Genomic DNA, 16,720 nt, shown 5'->3' with positions numbered 1-16,720 from the left:
CAGGGAACTGTACCCCCTGGGAAGCACACTTGTGACAGCAAAAGACTTGGAGGCTCAGGACAAGAGAAGCCCAAACCCCACCAAAACCCGACCCATATACTCTAGACTGGGAATTGGGTAACACAGGCCACCAGCACTGATAGTAGGCAGGAGCTCAGGCTGGTAAGGTGGCTCAGCAGTAGAGTGCTAGTCTTGGGTGCATGAGGCCCTGGATCTGATTCCTCAGCATCACATAAGCAGAAAGGGTCAGAAGTGGTGCTGTGGCTCAAATGGTAGGGTGCCAGCCTTGAGCTGAAGAGCTGAGGGACAGCACCCAAACCCAGAGTTCAAGCCCACAACCAGCTAAAACACAAAAGAATCAGGAGCCCATAGCAGACTCCAGCATCTGGGAGAATGCATCCAGAACATCCAGTCTTGCCAAGAGCACCCGTGGGAACAACAGGAGCAGTCTAGGCTGCTCAACCCTTCCAGAGGCGGGAATTGCCAGCGATCTACAGCAGAGAGCTGAGAATCCTATGTAGGTCAGACCAGCAGCTGGAGGTAGGCCCCCAACAGAACCCAGATCAGGCACAGACTCTCTCTACCAATACAGAATCAGCAACCAAGCAAAGACAGACACACCAAAACAAAATTGCAGATTAGTCTCCAATAATCCCCGAACCCCCATGTGAAAATCACAGGGAAAAATTACAAGGTTTATCAACACCCAGGATAGCAAGCTATCCTCAATAGCCAGCAGCCACTCAGGGGAGAGCCCCAGTGGGAGCAAAGCAGGAATGGAAGACAAAAGCTACATCCAAGGGATGCTGGAGGCAATGACTCAAGAAATAAAGCGAGAAAAAGACCAGAAATGGAAAGAGCACAAGGATGAATTATCAAAAGAGATACAGGATATCAAACAGGAGATGCATGCAAAAATAGAGGCTGCACAAACCTCAGTAAGAAGTGAGATAAATGCCCAAATAGAGGCAGTATATATCTCATGAAGAGGTGAGATCAGTACTTTGAGAACCAATATCGAATCCATAAAGGAGTCCATTTCCTCCATGCAAACCACAATAGAAGCCACAGTTAACACAGTGAACGAAATGGAATGTAGAGTGTCAGATACAGAAGACAGAATATACCAAGTGGACCAAAAAGTGACAGATATGGAAAAAATCACTCAAATTAAGCCAAAGGGAAATTCAAGAGCAAGCAGATAGTGCCAAGAAATTTAACCTTTGTATAATTGGAGTGGACGAAGGTGAGGAATTCCAAAGCAAGGGAATGCAACACCTATTCAACAAGATAATCGGTGAAAATTTTCCCCACCTCAAAAAAGAACATCTTACCTACATAACAGAAGTGTATAGAACACCCAACAAGCAAGAGCCCAGGAGAAACACTTCTAGACACATTATAGTAAAAATGATAGATCTGAATAAGGAAACAATCTTGCATGCAGCAAAAATGAAGAAGGAGCTATACTACAATGGGAAAAAAATTAGAATCACTGCAGATCTCTCCACACAAACACTGAATGCAAGAAAGACCTGGGAAAAGCCCTGAGAGCCAATAACTGCCAACCCAGACTGGTATACCCGGCAAAGCTAGCATTCACATTCGACGGAGAACTGAAAATTTTTAATAGCAAAGAAAAACTAAATGAATACATAAACATTAAGCCAGCACTACAAAGAATACTAAGAGGGGGGACACAACCTGAAGAAAGCAACCAGGAACTGGGACCTGCACCCAGACAGGCATTAATAGAAGTCTTACTGAGCAAGCACAGGAGGAAAGGAAAGAAGAAAAACTGAGGAAAACAGGGAATGACAGGGACCACAGTGCATCTGTCTATACTATCTCTTAATATTAATGGGCTTAATTCGCCAATCAAAAGAAAAAGAACTGCAGATCAGAAAACATGACCTATCCATCTGTTGCCTTCAGGAGACCCACCGCTCAGCCAAACATACAAACTCAGAGTAAAGGGTTGGAAAAGGATCTACCAATCAAATGCCCCCAGTAAGAAAGCAGGGGTAGCTATCCTGATATCTGACAAAATAAACTTTTCATTAAAATCAGTAGAGAAACACAAGGACGGACACTACATATTAATACAGGGAACAATCCAAGAGGAGGATATTACCATCATCAACTTATATGCCCCAAATATTGGGGCACCCAGATATGTTAAACAAATACTCTCAAACTTACAGAATAAAATAAATCCCAATACGATAATACTAGGAGACTTTAACACACCACTCTCACCAAAGGACAGGTCTACCAACCAGAGGATTGGCAAAGAAGCTACCGAATTAAGTGAGGCCACACTTCAAGCGGAATTAACTGACATCTACTGAGCATTTCACCCTAAAGCAACACAGTACACATTCTTCTCAGCAGCTCATGGAACTTTCTCCAAAATAGACTATACCATACTTCATGCAAAGAACTTGAGCAAATACAAAGGGATCGACACAATCCCCTGTATCCTATCTGACCACAGTGTAATCAAGCTAGTTCTCAATAACAAAGCATACCACAGAAATTTCTCTAATACATGGAAATTGAACAGCCACTTCGTAGCAATGCCTGGGTAACGGAAGAGATCAGAGAAGAAATAAAACATTTCCTACAACTCAATGAAAATGCAAACACCTCGCAAAGAACCTTGTGGGACACAGCAAAAGCAGTACTGAGGGGTAAATTTATTGCCCTCAGTGCCCACATCAAGAAAATGGAAACAGACCAAGTAAATAATCTCATGTTGCAGTTAAAACAGCTAGAAAAACAAGAAAAAAATGGATCCTAAAGTTACTAGATGGAGCCAGATAACCAAATTAAGAGCAGAGATTAACCAATTAGAAAATCAGAAAATTATAGCCAAAATTAACCAAACCAAAAGCTGGTTCTTTGAAAAAATAAATAAAATTGATGGCCTGTTGTCAAGATTAATTAAAAAAAGAAGAGAGGAAGCCCACAATAACAGGATTAGGGATGTCACGGGAAAAATCACAACACCTACCCAAGATATCCAAACAATCCTAATGGACTACTTTCAAAAGTTATACTCTATAAAGGAAGAAAACCTGGCAGAAATGGATGCATTTTTAGAGAAATACAAGTTACCCAAACTGAGCAAAGAAGAAGTAAACCAATTGAATAAACCAATATCCTACAACGAGATACAGGAAGCTATCAAAAGTCTTCCAACAAAAAAAAGCCAAGGACCAGATGGATTCACAGCAGAATTCTATAAGACCTTTAAAGAAGAACTAATACCCATACTCTTCAAGCTCTTCAGAGAAACAGAGAAGGGAGCTATCCCAAACTCATTCTACGAAGCCAATATCACACTCATCCCCAAACCAGGGATTTACAACATCATAATGCTGAATATCTACTGAGCTAGGCTTCATGTTAAATTTGGAAAAAAAAATTACAAGCCAATGTTGAACTAGTAAGGGGAGCAAGTATAAAAGATTTTAAGGTAACTAATGGATGAAAAAAATTGCCTTAACTAACAGTTTCATGTCCTAGACAGTGCACATTGAGAACATGTACAAAGAATGTTTGAAAGACCCATGAAAAAACAATGTATTATTCAGTTGGCACTAAGATACACCACAATAAAAGTCAAACATATTTTACTTTATGTTGACATACACAGAGAAAAGTTCCCAATAATGTACTTTAGAAATTTTTTTGCGGGCTGGGAAAGTGGCTCAGTGGTAGAGCGCTTGCCTTGCGTGCCTGAGGCCCTGGGTTCGATTCCTCAGCACCACATAAGCAAAAAGGAAAAAAGCCGGAAGTGGTGCTGTGGCTCAAGTGGTAGAGCACTAGCCTTGAGCTGAAGAGCTGAGGGACAGTGCCCAGGTCCAGAGTTCAGGCCCCACAACTGGACACCCCCCATCCCCCAAAAAAGAATTTTTTTTTTTGCTAATTTTTATCTGTAGTTAAAGACCCATGAAATAATACAAGGGAGCATTGAGCACTGAGGAGTTTCAAGTCCACTATCTGGAAGTCACAGTTATTTTTTCCTCCATTGGTGATGGTTACTAACAGAGCATTGGCTTTTCAGATGGTACCAATTCTGTGATGAGGCACTTGAAGAGTTTGAAGGTTGGGGCATGTGAAATATGGGGCTGGAAGGAAGCATGCTGCTATTCCATTGGAAGCAAAAGGTAGTGTAGGCCCATAGAATACTTCTTCTTTGCCTTCTCTGCTTACATCTAGAACCTGGATAAAAGCCAGAGGCTCATTTGTCCAAATTGAATATCCACCGACTAAATATACTCTCCCATTGTGGACAGCAACTCCAGATTCATTCTGGCCAGTCAACAGGTTAAAATTGCAATGGGTCCACTGATCAGTGTCCATGTTATAAGAATCTGTGTGACTCACAAGAATCCGGTCATTGTTGTAATCCAGATCATTGCCTCCAAGAACATAAAGCTTCCTCTGGATGGCTGCCCTGGAATGGTAGACTCTTCTCTGTAGCATGGGGCTGCAGCTTATCCACTCATTCTAAAGAGAGGGAGAGGGAGAGGGAGAGGAAGAGGGAAAAGGAGAGGAAGAGGGAGAGAGTGAGGGAGAGGGAGAGGGAGATAACAGTGAGCACATTAGCAGTCCTCCTCTCTTCTTTTCTTAATTAATCTTGCCAAAGGTCCATCAGTTTTATTTATTTTTGCAAAGAACCAGCTTTTTGTTTTATTAATTTTATTTATAATTTTCCCATTCTCTAATTAGTTTCTGCTCTTAATTTGATTATCTGGCTACATCTAGTAACTTTAGATTCCATTTTTTTCATGTCTTTTAGCTGTTTTAATTGCAACATGAGATTATTTACTTGATCAGTCTCTATTTTCTTGATGTGGGCACTGAGGGTAATAAATTTGCCCCTCAGGACTACTTTTGCTGTGTCCCCCAAGTTTCTTGGTGATGTGTCTTCCTTTTCATTGAATTGTAGGAAATTGTTAATTTCTTCTCTAATTTCTTCAGTTACCCATGTATTTGAGTAATTTCTGCAGTATGCTTTGTTATTGAGAACTACCTTGATTCCACTGTGGTCAGATAGGATACAGGGGATTATGTCAATCCCCTTGTATTTGCTTAAGTTCCTTGCATGATCTATGATATGGTCTATTTGGAGAAAATTCCATGAGCAGCTGAGAAGAATGAGTACTATGTTGTTTTAGGGTGAAATACTCGGTAGATGTCAGTTAATTCCGCTTGAAGTATGGCCTCAATTCGGTAGCTTCTTTGCCAATCCTCTGGTTGGTAGACCTGTCCTTTGGTGAGAGTGGGGTATTAAAGTCTCCTAGTATTACTGTATTTGGATCTATTTTATTCTGTAAGTTTGAAAGTATGTGCTTAACATATTTGGGTGCTCCAATGTTTGGAAAGTATAAATTGATGAGGGTAATATCCTCCTCTTGGATTGTTCTCTATTAACAGGTAGTGCCCTTCCTTGTTTTTTTGTATTTATTTTAATGAAAAGTTTATTTTGTCAGATATCAAGATAGCGACTCCTGTTTTCTTAGTGGGGGCATTTGATTGGTAGATCCTTTTCCAACCCTTCACTCTGAATTTGTTTGTATGTTTAGCTGAGAGGTGGGTCTCCTGAAGGCAACAGATGGATGGATCATGTTTTCTGATCCAATCTGCAGTTCTTTTTCTTTGGATTGGTGAATTAAGTCCGTTAATATTTAAGGTTATTATAGAGAGATGCATTGTGGTTCCTGTCATTCCCTGTTTTCCTAAGTTTTTCTTCTTTCCTTTCTTCCTGTGCTTACTAAGTTAGACTTCTACTCATAACCCATTCCTGGTTTCTTTCTTCAGGTTGTGTTCCCCCTCTTATTATTCTTTGTAATGCTGCCTTATTGTTTATGAATTCCTTTAATTTTTCTTTCCTATTAAAAATGTTCATTTTGGGCTGGGAAGGTGGCTCAGTGGTAGAGTGCTTGTCTTGCATGCATGAGGCCCTGGGTTCGATTCCTCATCACCACATAAGCAGAAAAAGATGGAAGTGGCGCTGTGTGGCTCAAGTGGTAGAATGCTAGCCTTGAGCTGAAGAGCTGAAAGACAGTGCCTAGGCCCAGAGTTCAGACTCCACAGCCAAAAAAAAAAAAAAAAGCCAAAATGTCCATTTCTCCATCGAATATGAATACTATAATGTGCCAAGAAGTGTTTCTCCTAGGATCCTGCTTGTTAGGAGTTCTATATGCTTCTGTAACGTAGGTAAGATGTTCTTTTTTAAGATGAGGGAGATTTTCATTGATAATCTTGTTGAATAGGTGTTGCATTCCCTTGCTTTGATATTTCTCACCTTTGTCCACTCCAATTATACAAAGGTTAAATTTCTTGGCACTATCTGCTTGCTCTTGGATTTCCCTTTGGCATAATTTAAGTGATTTTTCCTTATCTGTGACTTTTTGGTCCAGTTGGTGCATTCTGTCTTCTGCATCTGACACTCTATGTTCCATTTCGTTCACTTTGTTAACTGTGGCTTCCATTGTGGTTTGCATGGAGGAAATGGACTCATTTACTGATTCAATGTTGGGTCTAAAAGTAATAATCTCACCTCTTCATGAGGTATGTACTACCTCTATTTTTGTACTAATCTCATCTCTTAGTGAGGTGTGTACTGCCTCTATTTTTGTAGTAATCTCATCTCTTAGTTAGGTGTGCACTGCCCTATTTTTTCATGCACCTCCTGTTTGAGATCCTGCATCTCTTTTGACATTTTGTCCCTGTGTTCTTTAAATTTCTGGTCTATTTCTCACTTTAGTTCTTGAGTCATTGCCTCCAGTATCTCTTGGATGTAGCTTTTGTCTTCCATTCCTGCTTTGCTCCCACTAGGGCTCTCCCCTGGGTGGCTGCTGGCTTTTGGAGATAGCTTGCTATCCTGGGTGTTGATAAACCTTGTAATTTTTCTCTGTAATTTTTGCATGGGGATTCAGGGATTATTGGAGACTATCTGAAATTTTGTTTTGGTCAATAAGTGTCTGTCTTTGGTTTGTTGCCATTTCTGAGTTGGTGGAGAGAGTTTGTACCTAGTCTCAGTTCTGTTGGCGGCCGACCTCCAGCTGCTGGTCTGACCCACGTAGGGCTCTTGGCTCTCTGCTGTAGATCACTGACCGTTCCTGCCTTTAGAAGGACTGAGCGGCTTAGACTTCTCCTGTTTACTCCTCCAGGTGCTCTTGGTGAGATGAGTGTCCTGGATGTACTCTCCCAGTTGCTAGAGTCTGCTGTGGGCTCCTGACTTTTTTTGTTTTTGGCTGGTAGTGGGCCTGAACTCTGGGCCTGGGCGCTGTCCCCCAGCTCTTCCACTCAAGGCTGGCACCCTACCATTTGAGCTACAGCTCCACTTCTGGCCCTGTCTGCTTATGTGGTGCTGAGGAATCAGCTCCAGGGCCTCATGCACACAAGGCAAGCACTCTGCCACTGAGTCACCTTACCAGCCTGAGCTCCTGACTATTATCAGGTGCGGGCGGCCTGAGTTGTTCAATTCCTGGCCTGGGATATATGGGTCGGGTTGTGGTGGGGTTTGGACTTCTGGTTCTCTTGCCCTGGGCACCAAGGTCTTTTGCTGTCATGGGTGTGATTCCCAGGGGTGAAGTTCCCTGTTTTCCCTCCTCTGCTGAGGTGTATGCTCAGCTTCTGACTTCAATAAGGAGAAGTCGGTTGTGTTGCTCAGGCACCACATCCCCAGGCCTGGTCCTGGCTCCTGGTCCTGGCCTGGGGCATGCCAGTTGGACCTGTGCTGCTCTGTATCCCACCTGGGTTACACAGCCTGGAGTACACAGTTCAGGTTTCTTCCACTGTTGGCGGTTGTGACCCAGAGGTGCTGTTCCTGGCTTGGGTGTTTAAGATCTTTTCCGGGGGTGCTCTTGATCTAGGGTGGCTGGCTGGGTGTGCTCCACAGTTTGGTGGAGCTCCGGAAGAGTTCCCAGTTTTAGTGGATCCTGTAGTTCAGGTGTTGGGGTAGGGGTCTGGGTCAAGACCTGGGGGTTCCCACAAGCTCTGGTCTCCCTTGAGGAGGGATACACTGTGCGCTGTGGATACTCACCTGGAGCTAGTTGTTGTTTCTGTGTGATGCAGGTAGTTCAGTCAGAGTTCAGTTGAGATGCTTGTGGGCTCAGAGGGCGGTGCTGGCTCTGTGTGCTTCTCCTCTGTCTCTGCCTCTGTGGATGCTGTTCGGGTCAGTGCCGTGGGATGGGCCACTCCTCAGGTGCAGGCTGTGCACTGGCCTCTGGCTGAGTGGTGGGGGAGGGGTCTCCGTACAGGTTCTGAGCACTGGGGTTTGTCTCTGCTTGCTTTACCTGGATCAGCACCAGTACCTTGCAGGTCTTCTGCTCTGGCGTTCTGTGGGAGACCCGTGTAGTTCTGGGGTTCTCGCGTGTGGCCGAGTGGCTTTGGTGGGATGGAGCCCCTCTGCTCAGAGAGTGAGGGGTGGGGGTGGGATCTTTGTGCAGGCTCCTGGCTCAGAGGTTTCTCTGTTCATCACGATCAGAGTCCGAGTTGTGTGCTATTTTGCAACTACATTTGGTGTGTTCTAGAAGCTTCGCAAAAATATTAATAATAGGAGGTTAGTCAGCCTGACAGGTTATGCAGGTAGCCCCTTTCTGATCAGAGCAAGCATACCTGAGTACTCCTGACTGTTAACCTAATCTCCTCCATCTTCTAACACAGTGTGATATCTTAGACCTTCAGCAAAACGAAACTGCCAATTACCTGGACAGGATTTCTGTGTGTTATCTGAAACTGAACTTTTACCTTTCCTTAAAGAGATGGGAAAGTAGTGTCCATGTGAGTTGTATGTTTCTAATACCTCATGATTAATTTGTACTTGAATATGCTGGAATGATCTCATCTGTGTATCTGAAACCCAGCATTTTATCTGATTGTTCTCATCTGTGTACTCTGTATACAGTGGATCTTTAAAAGTACACAGTGCTCAGGTTGGAGGGCATGGCTCAGTTGGTAGAGCGGTGGCCAATGAGTGAACATATCAGGTACTGAGTCTGAGTTCCAGTCTCATACCAAAAACAAAAAAAAATACACAATGCCTTCAATGAGCATATGATCCAATGAGAGAACAGATGCCATTAGAACATTCTTCTGGCGAACACTAAATTCTGGAACGTGTGCAGTGCAGCTTTTCATATGCCAGTCTTGGCATGTTTGAAGTCCTTATCTTATATAGAATTAAATTCACAAAGATTTGTTTCCTTTCATCATTCCTTCTAGAGAAAGATTGTTTTTGTTGGTCAAGGCATCATGCTGGCTCTGTTTTTTTAATTATATATTTTAATTATATATTATATATTTTAATGTATATTTGAATTATATATTTATTAATTTAATTTGTTACTTTATATTTTGTTGTTTTGGGGGCTTGTACTCAGGGCCTGGTTGCTGTCACTGAGTTTTTCTGCTCAAGGCTAGTACTCTACCACTTTGAGCCATAGCTCCACTTCTGGTTTTCTGGTAGTTAATTGGAGATAAGAGTCTCACAGACTTTCCTGCCTGTGTTGACTTCACTCTGGGCCCCCCAGATGTCAGCCTCCTGAGCAACTAGGATTACAGGCATAAGCCACTAGCACAGGGCAGAAAATTACTCTTTCTTTGGCTATTATTCAATTCAATAGATGAACAACAGAGCATAAACCTCAACCAAAGCGAATTGTTAGTTTTTAGCTTTCCTGTTCTAGTCTTAAGGAATGCCAAGCCTATTTTTGTTGGTAAATAATCTCAACTAGTTTGACCATGGCGTGGAGATGGGTAGAGTTGGCAAAAAAGGACATTAAATTAGTTTTTGTAATGAAAGTATAGCAGTCAACTATGTGTTTTAGAGGAAGATGATAGAATTTTAGCTCTACTGAGATTCCATTGCTTAAAAAAAGATATACTTAGTGCTGGTGGTTCATACTCAGAAGGCTGAGACCTGAGAATCATGGTTCAAAGCCAGCCTAGGCAGGAAAGCCCATAAGATTTTTTTTTTTATTGTGAAAATACTGTACAGAGGGGTTACAATTACATGGGCAACCCATAAGATTCTTATCTCCAGTTAACCACCAGAAAACTGGATGTAGAGCTGTGGCTCAAAGTGATAGAGTGTTAGATTTGAGCAAAGAGCTTAGGAACAGTGTCCAGGCCCTCAGTTCAAGCCCCACATATAACAAAAATGTTATGTATAGAAAAAGTTTGGGATTTGAGTAAGTTCATTAAGCCATCAATAGCAACCATTAATGTAGTATTTCACTATTTGAAGTATGGTGGCATTAGTAATGTAGTAATGTATTCCTTGCCCACTGCTCTGACGGAGAAACTGGAGGTGAATGTTTTATATGCCAGTGCCCTTTCTATTCATATGATTTATATCCTCTGTTCTTCCTGCTGAGAGCAAATGTGACCCTTCATTGTGGGAAACATCTTGGAGCTTCCGTAGAAGTCATTTGGTGGAGGAATCGGAATTTCATCTCCAGGTGTGGCTGCAGGCCTAAATCCCACTATTTTCTCTACTGACATCCATTGGGGAGTACCATCTATCAAACAATGGTAGACCCGAGCAATTTGCAATCTCCTTTCTTTATTAAATACACAGCCAGCATTTTGTCTTCATTACTAGATAGCTTTCTGGAAGCCTCTTGCTGTGTCTCGGTTTCTACAAGTATAGTGGGTATGCAAGCATGAGCCCTAGCTGACAGTACCCGATCAAGTGAATGGGAGGTGGCAGGAATATACTGGAGTACACTGGCCTTTATGCTTCTGTTCCTCGGTCTTGCCTCCAGGTTCTGACTCTTACTGATATTCAGGCTTACTGCCATTGTTTTCTTCGATTACCACTGTACAGGACTCCTTTTACCCTTGAAATCACACACACACACACACACACATCTTCAGCCAACAGAGTTATGTATCTTTCTCACGCAGTTGCTTCAGAGAAATAGGGCTATGTGGCTCCTGCTCCATCCCTGGCACTGTACCCAAGGTATTCACTCACTGGGGCCTGAATTAAGATGAATAAATGCCCTGGCACCAGTCACTCACATTTATCATCCCAGCTACTCAGGAGGATGAGCTCTGAGGATCACAGTTAAAAGCCAACCTGGGCAGAAAAGTCCATGATAATTTTATCTCCAATGAACCACCAAAAAGCCAGAAGTTGAGCTGTCCCTCAAGCCGTAGAGCACCACCTTTGAGAAAAGGAAAAGAATAAATAGATCTATCCATGTTCTTTCCCTGGCACTTTCTGGAAAATCCTCACTCAGTCCTCACCAAAATCCTCACCTCATGGTGACTGCCTGTCAGCCTGGAGACTTCAGGCTGTTCCACAAGCTCCCAGCAGAGGAAGCTGAACCCAAAGGCCTAGTTGGGAGTTAACACATTTTGCCAAGGGGACATCCACTTAGTAACTTTGCATTGCTGAGATAAACCCTGTAGAGGAGGAAATATTTTATTTTGCGGGAATCTATTCCCATAGCCTGAGACAAGACTGAAACCTCATAGCAGGAACCACTAGGTGGAATGAAGTCTTCAATTCATGGTAGTTTGGAATTAGAGCAGGAGAGGGAGGAAGAGGGAGAGAGAGAGGGAATGGGAGAGGGAGGAAGAGAGAGAGGGAGAAAGGGAGGAGAGAGGAGAGAGGAGAATGTAAGAGAAAAGAGGGAGAGAGATGAGAGAGAAGAGAGAGGATAGAGATGAGATGAGAGACAGAGAGATGAAAGAGAAAAGAGGGAGAGAGAGGAGAAGGCTAGAGAAAGACAGATTGAAAGATATGAGTTGAGAGGGAAAGATGAGGGAGAGGGACAGAACAGAGACATATTCAGGGAGAGGTGAGAGAGAGAGAGAAAGAGACAAAGATAAGAGAGAATGAGAAACTTGAAAGAGTAAGAAAGACAAAAGGAGAGGAGAGAGAGGGAGTTGAGAGAGACAGAGAGAGAGAGGGAGAGAGAGAGAGAGAGTATTGATGTGGTATATTTTCTTGCAATGCTGTCCAGCAATGTTCTTCCCACACAGAGGTCCCAGGAATTAAATATTTTTGACTATTGTGGTCACTCCTTGCATGGGCCGGTTTCAGATCCACATTTGACTTTTAGACAAAGATTACATTAACCTACTTTGACTTTGTATAGTGCCTAGAAAAATAAATCAAATTTTTATTTTTTTATCATTTTGAAGCATATATTTAACATAATTCATTTTCTTACTCTTAGTTTGAATGTATCATCACCTCTCTGATATTTCTACATGTCTGTAAACATGTTTTCTTGCATCTGTTGTATTCCATATTGAACTCTAAAGGCTGTTAGAATAGGGAAACTTAGATAAATATGGTTGACAGACCAGGATGGGATCTCAGGCTTAAAAGAGCTTGTCAGTTTCTTGTAGTATTAGAAAGTGAACAAGGTTCCTCTTTTCCTCTTCAGTTCATTCCTTTCCACTCCTGGGTCTTTTGTTCTAAAGCCATTAGGTGGAGTAAGCAAGTTGTCTCCACATTGGGGTAGAGGTCAAAGCTATGGTGGCTCAAAGTCGGGAAGTTGGGATGAGAAGGCATGTTTATGGGGGTAAGTCTGGCCTGAGTGTGGGGGTCCAAGTAAGGTGATAAACGGTGGGTAGCCTCTCATAAGCAGCCTTTGCTTAAATGGGGTGAGGAGAGGAGGGTGTCCATGAGATGGAGGTAGTAGGTTGAAGTTGACTAAAAATGTATCATATAGCTGGGCGCCAGTGACTCACACCTCTAATCCTAGTTACTCAGGAGGTTGAGATATGAGGACCATGGTTCAAAGCCAGCCTGAGCAGAAAAGTCCTGTGAGACTCCTATTGACAGTGAACAAACAACAACAACAACAATAGCAAAATCAATTGAAGCTGTGGTTCAAGTGGTAGAACACTAGCCTTGAGCAAAAACAAAACAAAACCTCAGTAACAATGCCCAGGCCCTTGATTTCAAGTTTAAGGACAGTTGCACGCACACACACACACACACACACACACACACACACAGATAATAAAATAATGTCATAGATTGGTGATATTTCAGAGTTAAGGAGGGTTATGAAACCCAAAACCATTTGAGAAGAAGTACCCACAGCTAAGGAAGCTAAGGAGATGAGACATGGAGACATGCTTGGGCTGGATGCTTCTGCTACACTGGACATTACTGAGACAGTAGGGGCCAGTGATTTGAGTGAGCACTAGAGGGCAGTGTTGCATTAGTGTTCCTTTCCTGCTTCTGAAAGGTTGCTTTGTGGAGATTTAGCAGAATGACCCCGTTTGTAGGAAGATAATGTGTTCTACAACTTGGGGGACAATTTACTTTCTGATCCTTGAGGGAAAGTCTTTTCTTTGAACTAACTGCGTGTGGTTTTGTCATTCTTCAGGGAGGAAACAGGCACATGGGTATATTTTATTTATTTATTTAATTTATTTTTCAGATTTTTTAGTTCATTGGCTCATTATCTTGAAGTGGTTGGACAGAGGAGTTAAGATTCAGCATGTCACTTTGGGAGTACAATGCATCTTATCAGAGTCACCCCTTCTGTTATTTTCCACCATCTCTCCCAACCCCAGCCATCCTCTAAATTTACCAGATTTCATTCTCATATACATTGAATATTCTGAAATGCATTCATCCATTCTTCTCCCCACGTATCTCCCCTTCCTCCCCTATCCCTCACCTCTGCTCCCCAAAACACATGTTCCAGTTTCTTGATATCTATTTTGTTAAACTGTTGAGTTGTTTAAAGGACTTATTCCACTGGACTTCTCCTCTGTATCTACCCTGTATCTACTTTAATATGTGTGTGCATATGTGCATACAACCCTGTATATGCTTATGTATATATATATTTATTTATTTATTAGTTTTCACTTCCACACTTGTGAGAAAACATGAGTCCTTTGTCTCTCAGAACCTGACTTCTTTCACTGTGCATGATTCCCCCCCCCTGCAAATGACAAATTATCATTCTTCCTGATAGAGAAGTAAAACGGTGTCTTTTCCTCCACTTTGGCTTCCTGTCTCTCACCTTGGCCTTGCAGGTCCTCTTCAGTCCTCTATGGAGACAGCATCCCACTGTCATAGACAATGTGAGCTTTGAAGCGTGGCGCTCCTACATTTCGAATCTCAGCTTTGGGCCAAAGCTCTCAAGTCTCTACTAAATAGTGTAACTCAGCCCACAGGTTTGGGCTGAATTTCTGCTTCTATCTGCCTCTTGAATGAATACTATTGAACACGGATTAGTCCCTGCCTGAGACAGGGATTCTTTGCCTGTGGTTTCTCAAGAGAATTCTCCCAGGAAGGGAAGGAGAGGAGCTTGGTAGGGCCAGGGCCCAAGGGAAAAGCTGGGTAAAGAAGATGTTGTCTTATGGGACATGAGTCAGCCTCACCCCATAGCAAGCTGTTTAGCCACAGTTGCATTCAAGTTCACTGTTAAGAAAACAGGGCCAACGTAAAGACTACAGACATATAAACTCTTACTTGAAGTGACTTTCGTTTAGTCAAGGATGATTCTCTAGGAAGTGGCACTGTGGCTCAAGTGGTAGAGCGCTGGCCTTGAGCTGAAGAGCTCAGGGACTGCGCCCAGGACCAGAGCTCCAACTCCCACAACTCACAAAAAAAAAAAAGGATGACTCTCTAAAATATGGACCCACCATGAACTGTGGGCAGTTAATGCTGTGACTGGGATAATGGTCCTTGCTCAGTCAAAGGAATCTGGTGTCTTCTCTGCACACATTGATAAGCTTTGTTACATTGAGAAAATCATCCACTACCTTATTACATTTGTGGTATGTCACCTCCCCCATCTACAGGCTGAGACAATGCTATAGACTGTGACACTTGATAAAAATCTGATGATCATGCCCATAATCCTAGCTATTCAGGAGGTTGGGGTCAAGGATCACTGTTAGAAGCTCAAGGCCTTCCTGGGGAAGGAAAGTCTGTGAGACTCTTATCTCCACTTAGCCACCAAAAGCAAGCGTTGGAATCAGAGCTGCGCCTCAAGTGATAGTGCAGTGGCTTTGAGCACAAATGCTCAGTGCCCATACCTTGAGTTCAAGACCCAGAATCAGCACAAGAAGAAAAAAAAAAGTCTGATGATTGTGTGATGTATTTAAGACATGGGCCAAGTGTAATGATGAGGCCTCGAATAGCCAATATTCATTTCCAAGACTCGATTCCAGCATTGTCAACTTCAGATTCGATTTCTTTTTAGGAAATAACATTACAGAAACTTTCCATGGAGGTTTCCATGAAATTGTTGGTGCCACAGAATCACTCAATTCTCTATCATTAATTCAGTCCCTTCCTTCCTTGCTCAGCCATTGTGGAAGCCTTAACTTAAGCTCATCTCCAACCAGAGGAAAGTGCTCCAATGGATGTGAGCCTATTATATTTTAGGAAGCTTCCACAGAGATTTTTCCTTCTAAATTTTGTTTTCTGTCCATGTAAGTAGCCATCTCTGAGAGCCGACACCAGCAGTGTGCTCCAGGGAGAGCTAGTTTTCTATTCTCAACCTGCCCAAAACTGTCTAATTATAATATGAACTTTCTAAGGTTTCAGCGGTTAGTAGAGGGCTTGGTTTAATGTTCTACAAGGATTATGTCAGTCAGCCGGGTTAGAGAAAGTACAAGATAAATATTATGACTGCCAGCTGGCAAGTGTTGGCTTTTTAGGGTAGCCAAGCCTGCTGAGATTACTTCCTGTTGTTCTGCAGTGAGGTTTGCCAGTTTCCTCCAGATATCAAAGTTCTGGAGTTGTACTTTTCTTCCAGGAGGCTCACAAAATGTGGGTCTTCAAAGAGAAAAAAGAACGAAAAGAAAACTATATTGAATTGTCTCTTTATCTTGCAATTATCTCTTTATTATTATTATTTTTTGGGTCCTGTCATGGGGCCTTGTTGGGAGCCAACAGTAAAGTTTAAAGGTCATCTTGACCCTGGTGCTCACTTGAAGGCACAAGTACAAGGAACTGGCTTGCTTAAAAAACACCAGATGCCTGGGATTGCTTTGCTATGTCTGCAGAGTTTGTTTTACTTTCTACCAGTTGACCTTGTCTTGTTTTTACTACACTCTGTTTTTACTGAAATTTTCCTTTTTTTTCTGGACTATTGTAACCTTATGTTACCTCTTGACTTCTAATAGTATATATTAGGGAAAGTTAAAAATAAACTGTGCTGCAGTCTTGAGCTGCAGACCTCCCAACCCCATCCTTTGTCTTATGTCTTTATTTTTCCGCATCCTCATCCCCTAATTCAGAACTCCCTTTCGTTGCCAGCAGGCTCCGGCAAGTGGCGCCTGAACAGGGACCTGAAAACCTGGGATCAAGGCAGAGGACCCTGCTAAGGTAAGAGGACGTCCAGAAATAGAGAGCGGGAGAGAGTATAGTTGGGAGTACGAAATTATGGGGCAAAGTAACAGCCGCACGCTATATGTGCAGGCTCTCAAGGGTATGCTTCACGCTCAAGGAGTGAAAATTAGACAGAGTCAGTTAGAATGTTTCTTTCACTTTGTTGAGGAAGTATACCCCTGGAGGAAGGAACCATTAGTTTAGAAACTTAGCAAAAAAAAAAAAAAATGGAAAAAAGGATTCAGGGACACTATGATACAAATGGCCGGTAAGTTAAAACATTGCTGCTTTGTGATTGTCTGGTATCTGTGTAGCCTGCAGGTTCTGTATTGGGGTTGGCAAGAGTATTGGCGGAGGCGCTATAAGACAGCC

At 42.6% G+C, this 16,720-nt stretch overlaps 1 protein-coding gene across 1 annotated transcript; it reads right to left on the bottom strand.

Annotated features, from left to right (window-relative positions):
* Window positions 1–3,973: 3,973 nt before the first annotated feature.
* Window positions 3,974–10,823, bottom strand: LOC122113671 (kelch-like protein 32). Its single transcript, XM_042686733.1, has 2 exons — window positions 10,707–10,823; window positions 3,974–4,518 (listed from the first exon to the last, which is right to left on the bottom strand). Exons 1-2 carry the CDS (start codon window positions 10,821–10,823, stop codon window positions 4,069–4,071), a joined length of 567 nt encoding a protein of 188 aa, XP_042542667.1. The 3' UTR covers window positions 3,974–4,068.
* Window positions 10,824–16,720: the final 5,897 nt, after the last annotated feature.

Source organism: Dipodomys spectabilis, unplaced genomic scaffold (genome assembly GCF_019054845.1).
Source record: "Dipodomys spectabilis isolate Male_0828 unplaced genomic scaffold, ASM1905484v1 ptg000098l, whole genome shotgun sequence".
NCBI classification, from domain to species: domain Eukaryota; kingdom Metazoa; phylum Chordata; class Mammalia; order Rodentia; family Heteromyidae; genus Dipodomys; species Dipodomys spectabilis.
Note: the sequence above shows the minus strand (reverse complement) of the source record. Positions and strands in the feature narration are given on the sequence as shown.

Coding starts and splice junctions, on each gene's coding strand:
- LOC122113671 (XM_042686733.1), bottom strand. CDS start 10,823: ATGGCAGTAAGCCTGAATATCAGTAAGAGTCAGAACCTGGAGGCAAGA. Junction 4,519..10,706: donor CCTCCCATTCACTTGATCGG/GTACTGTCAGCT, acceptor CCCTCTCTTTAG/AATGAGTGGATAAGCTGCAG.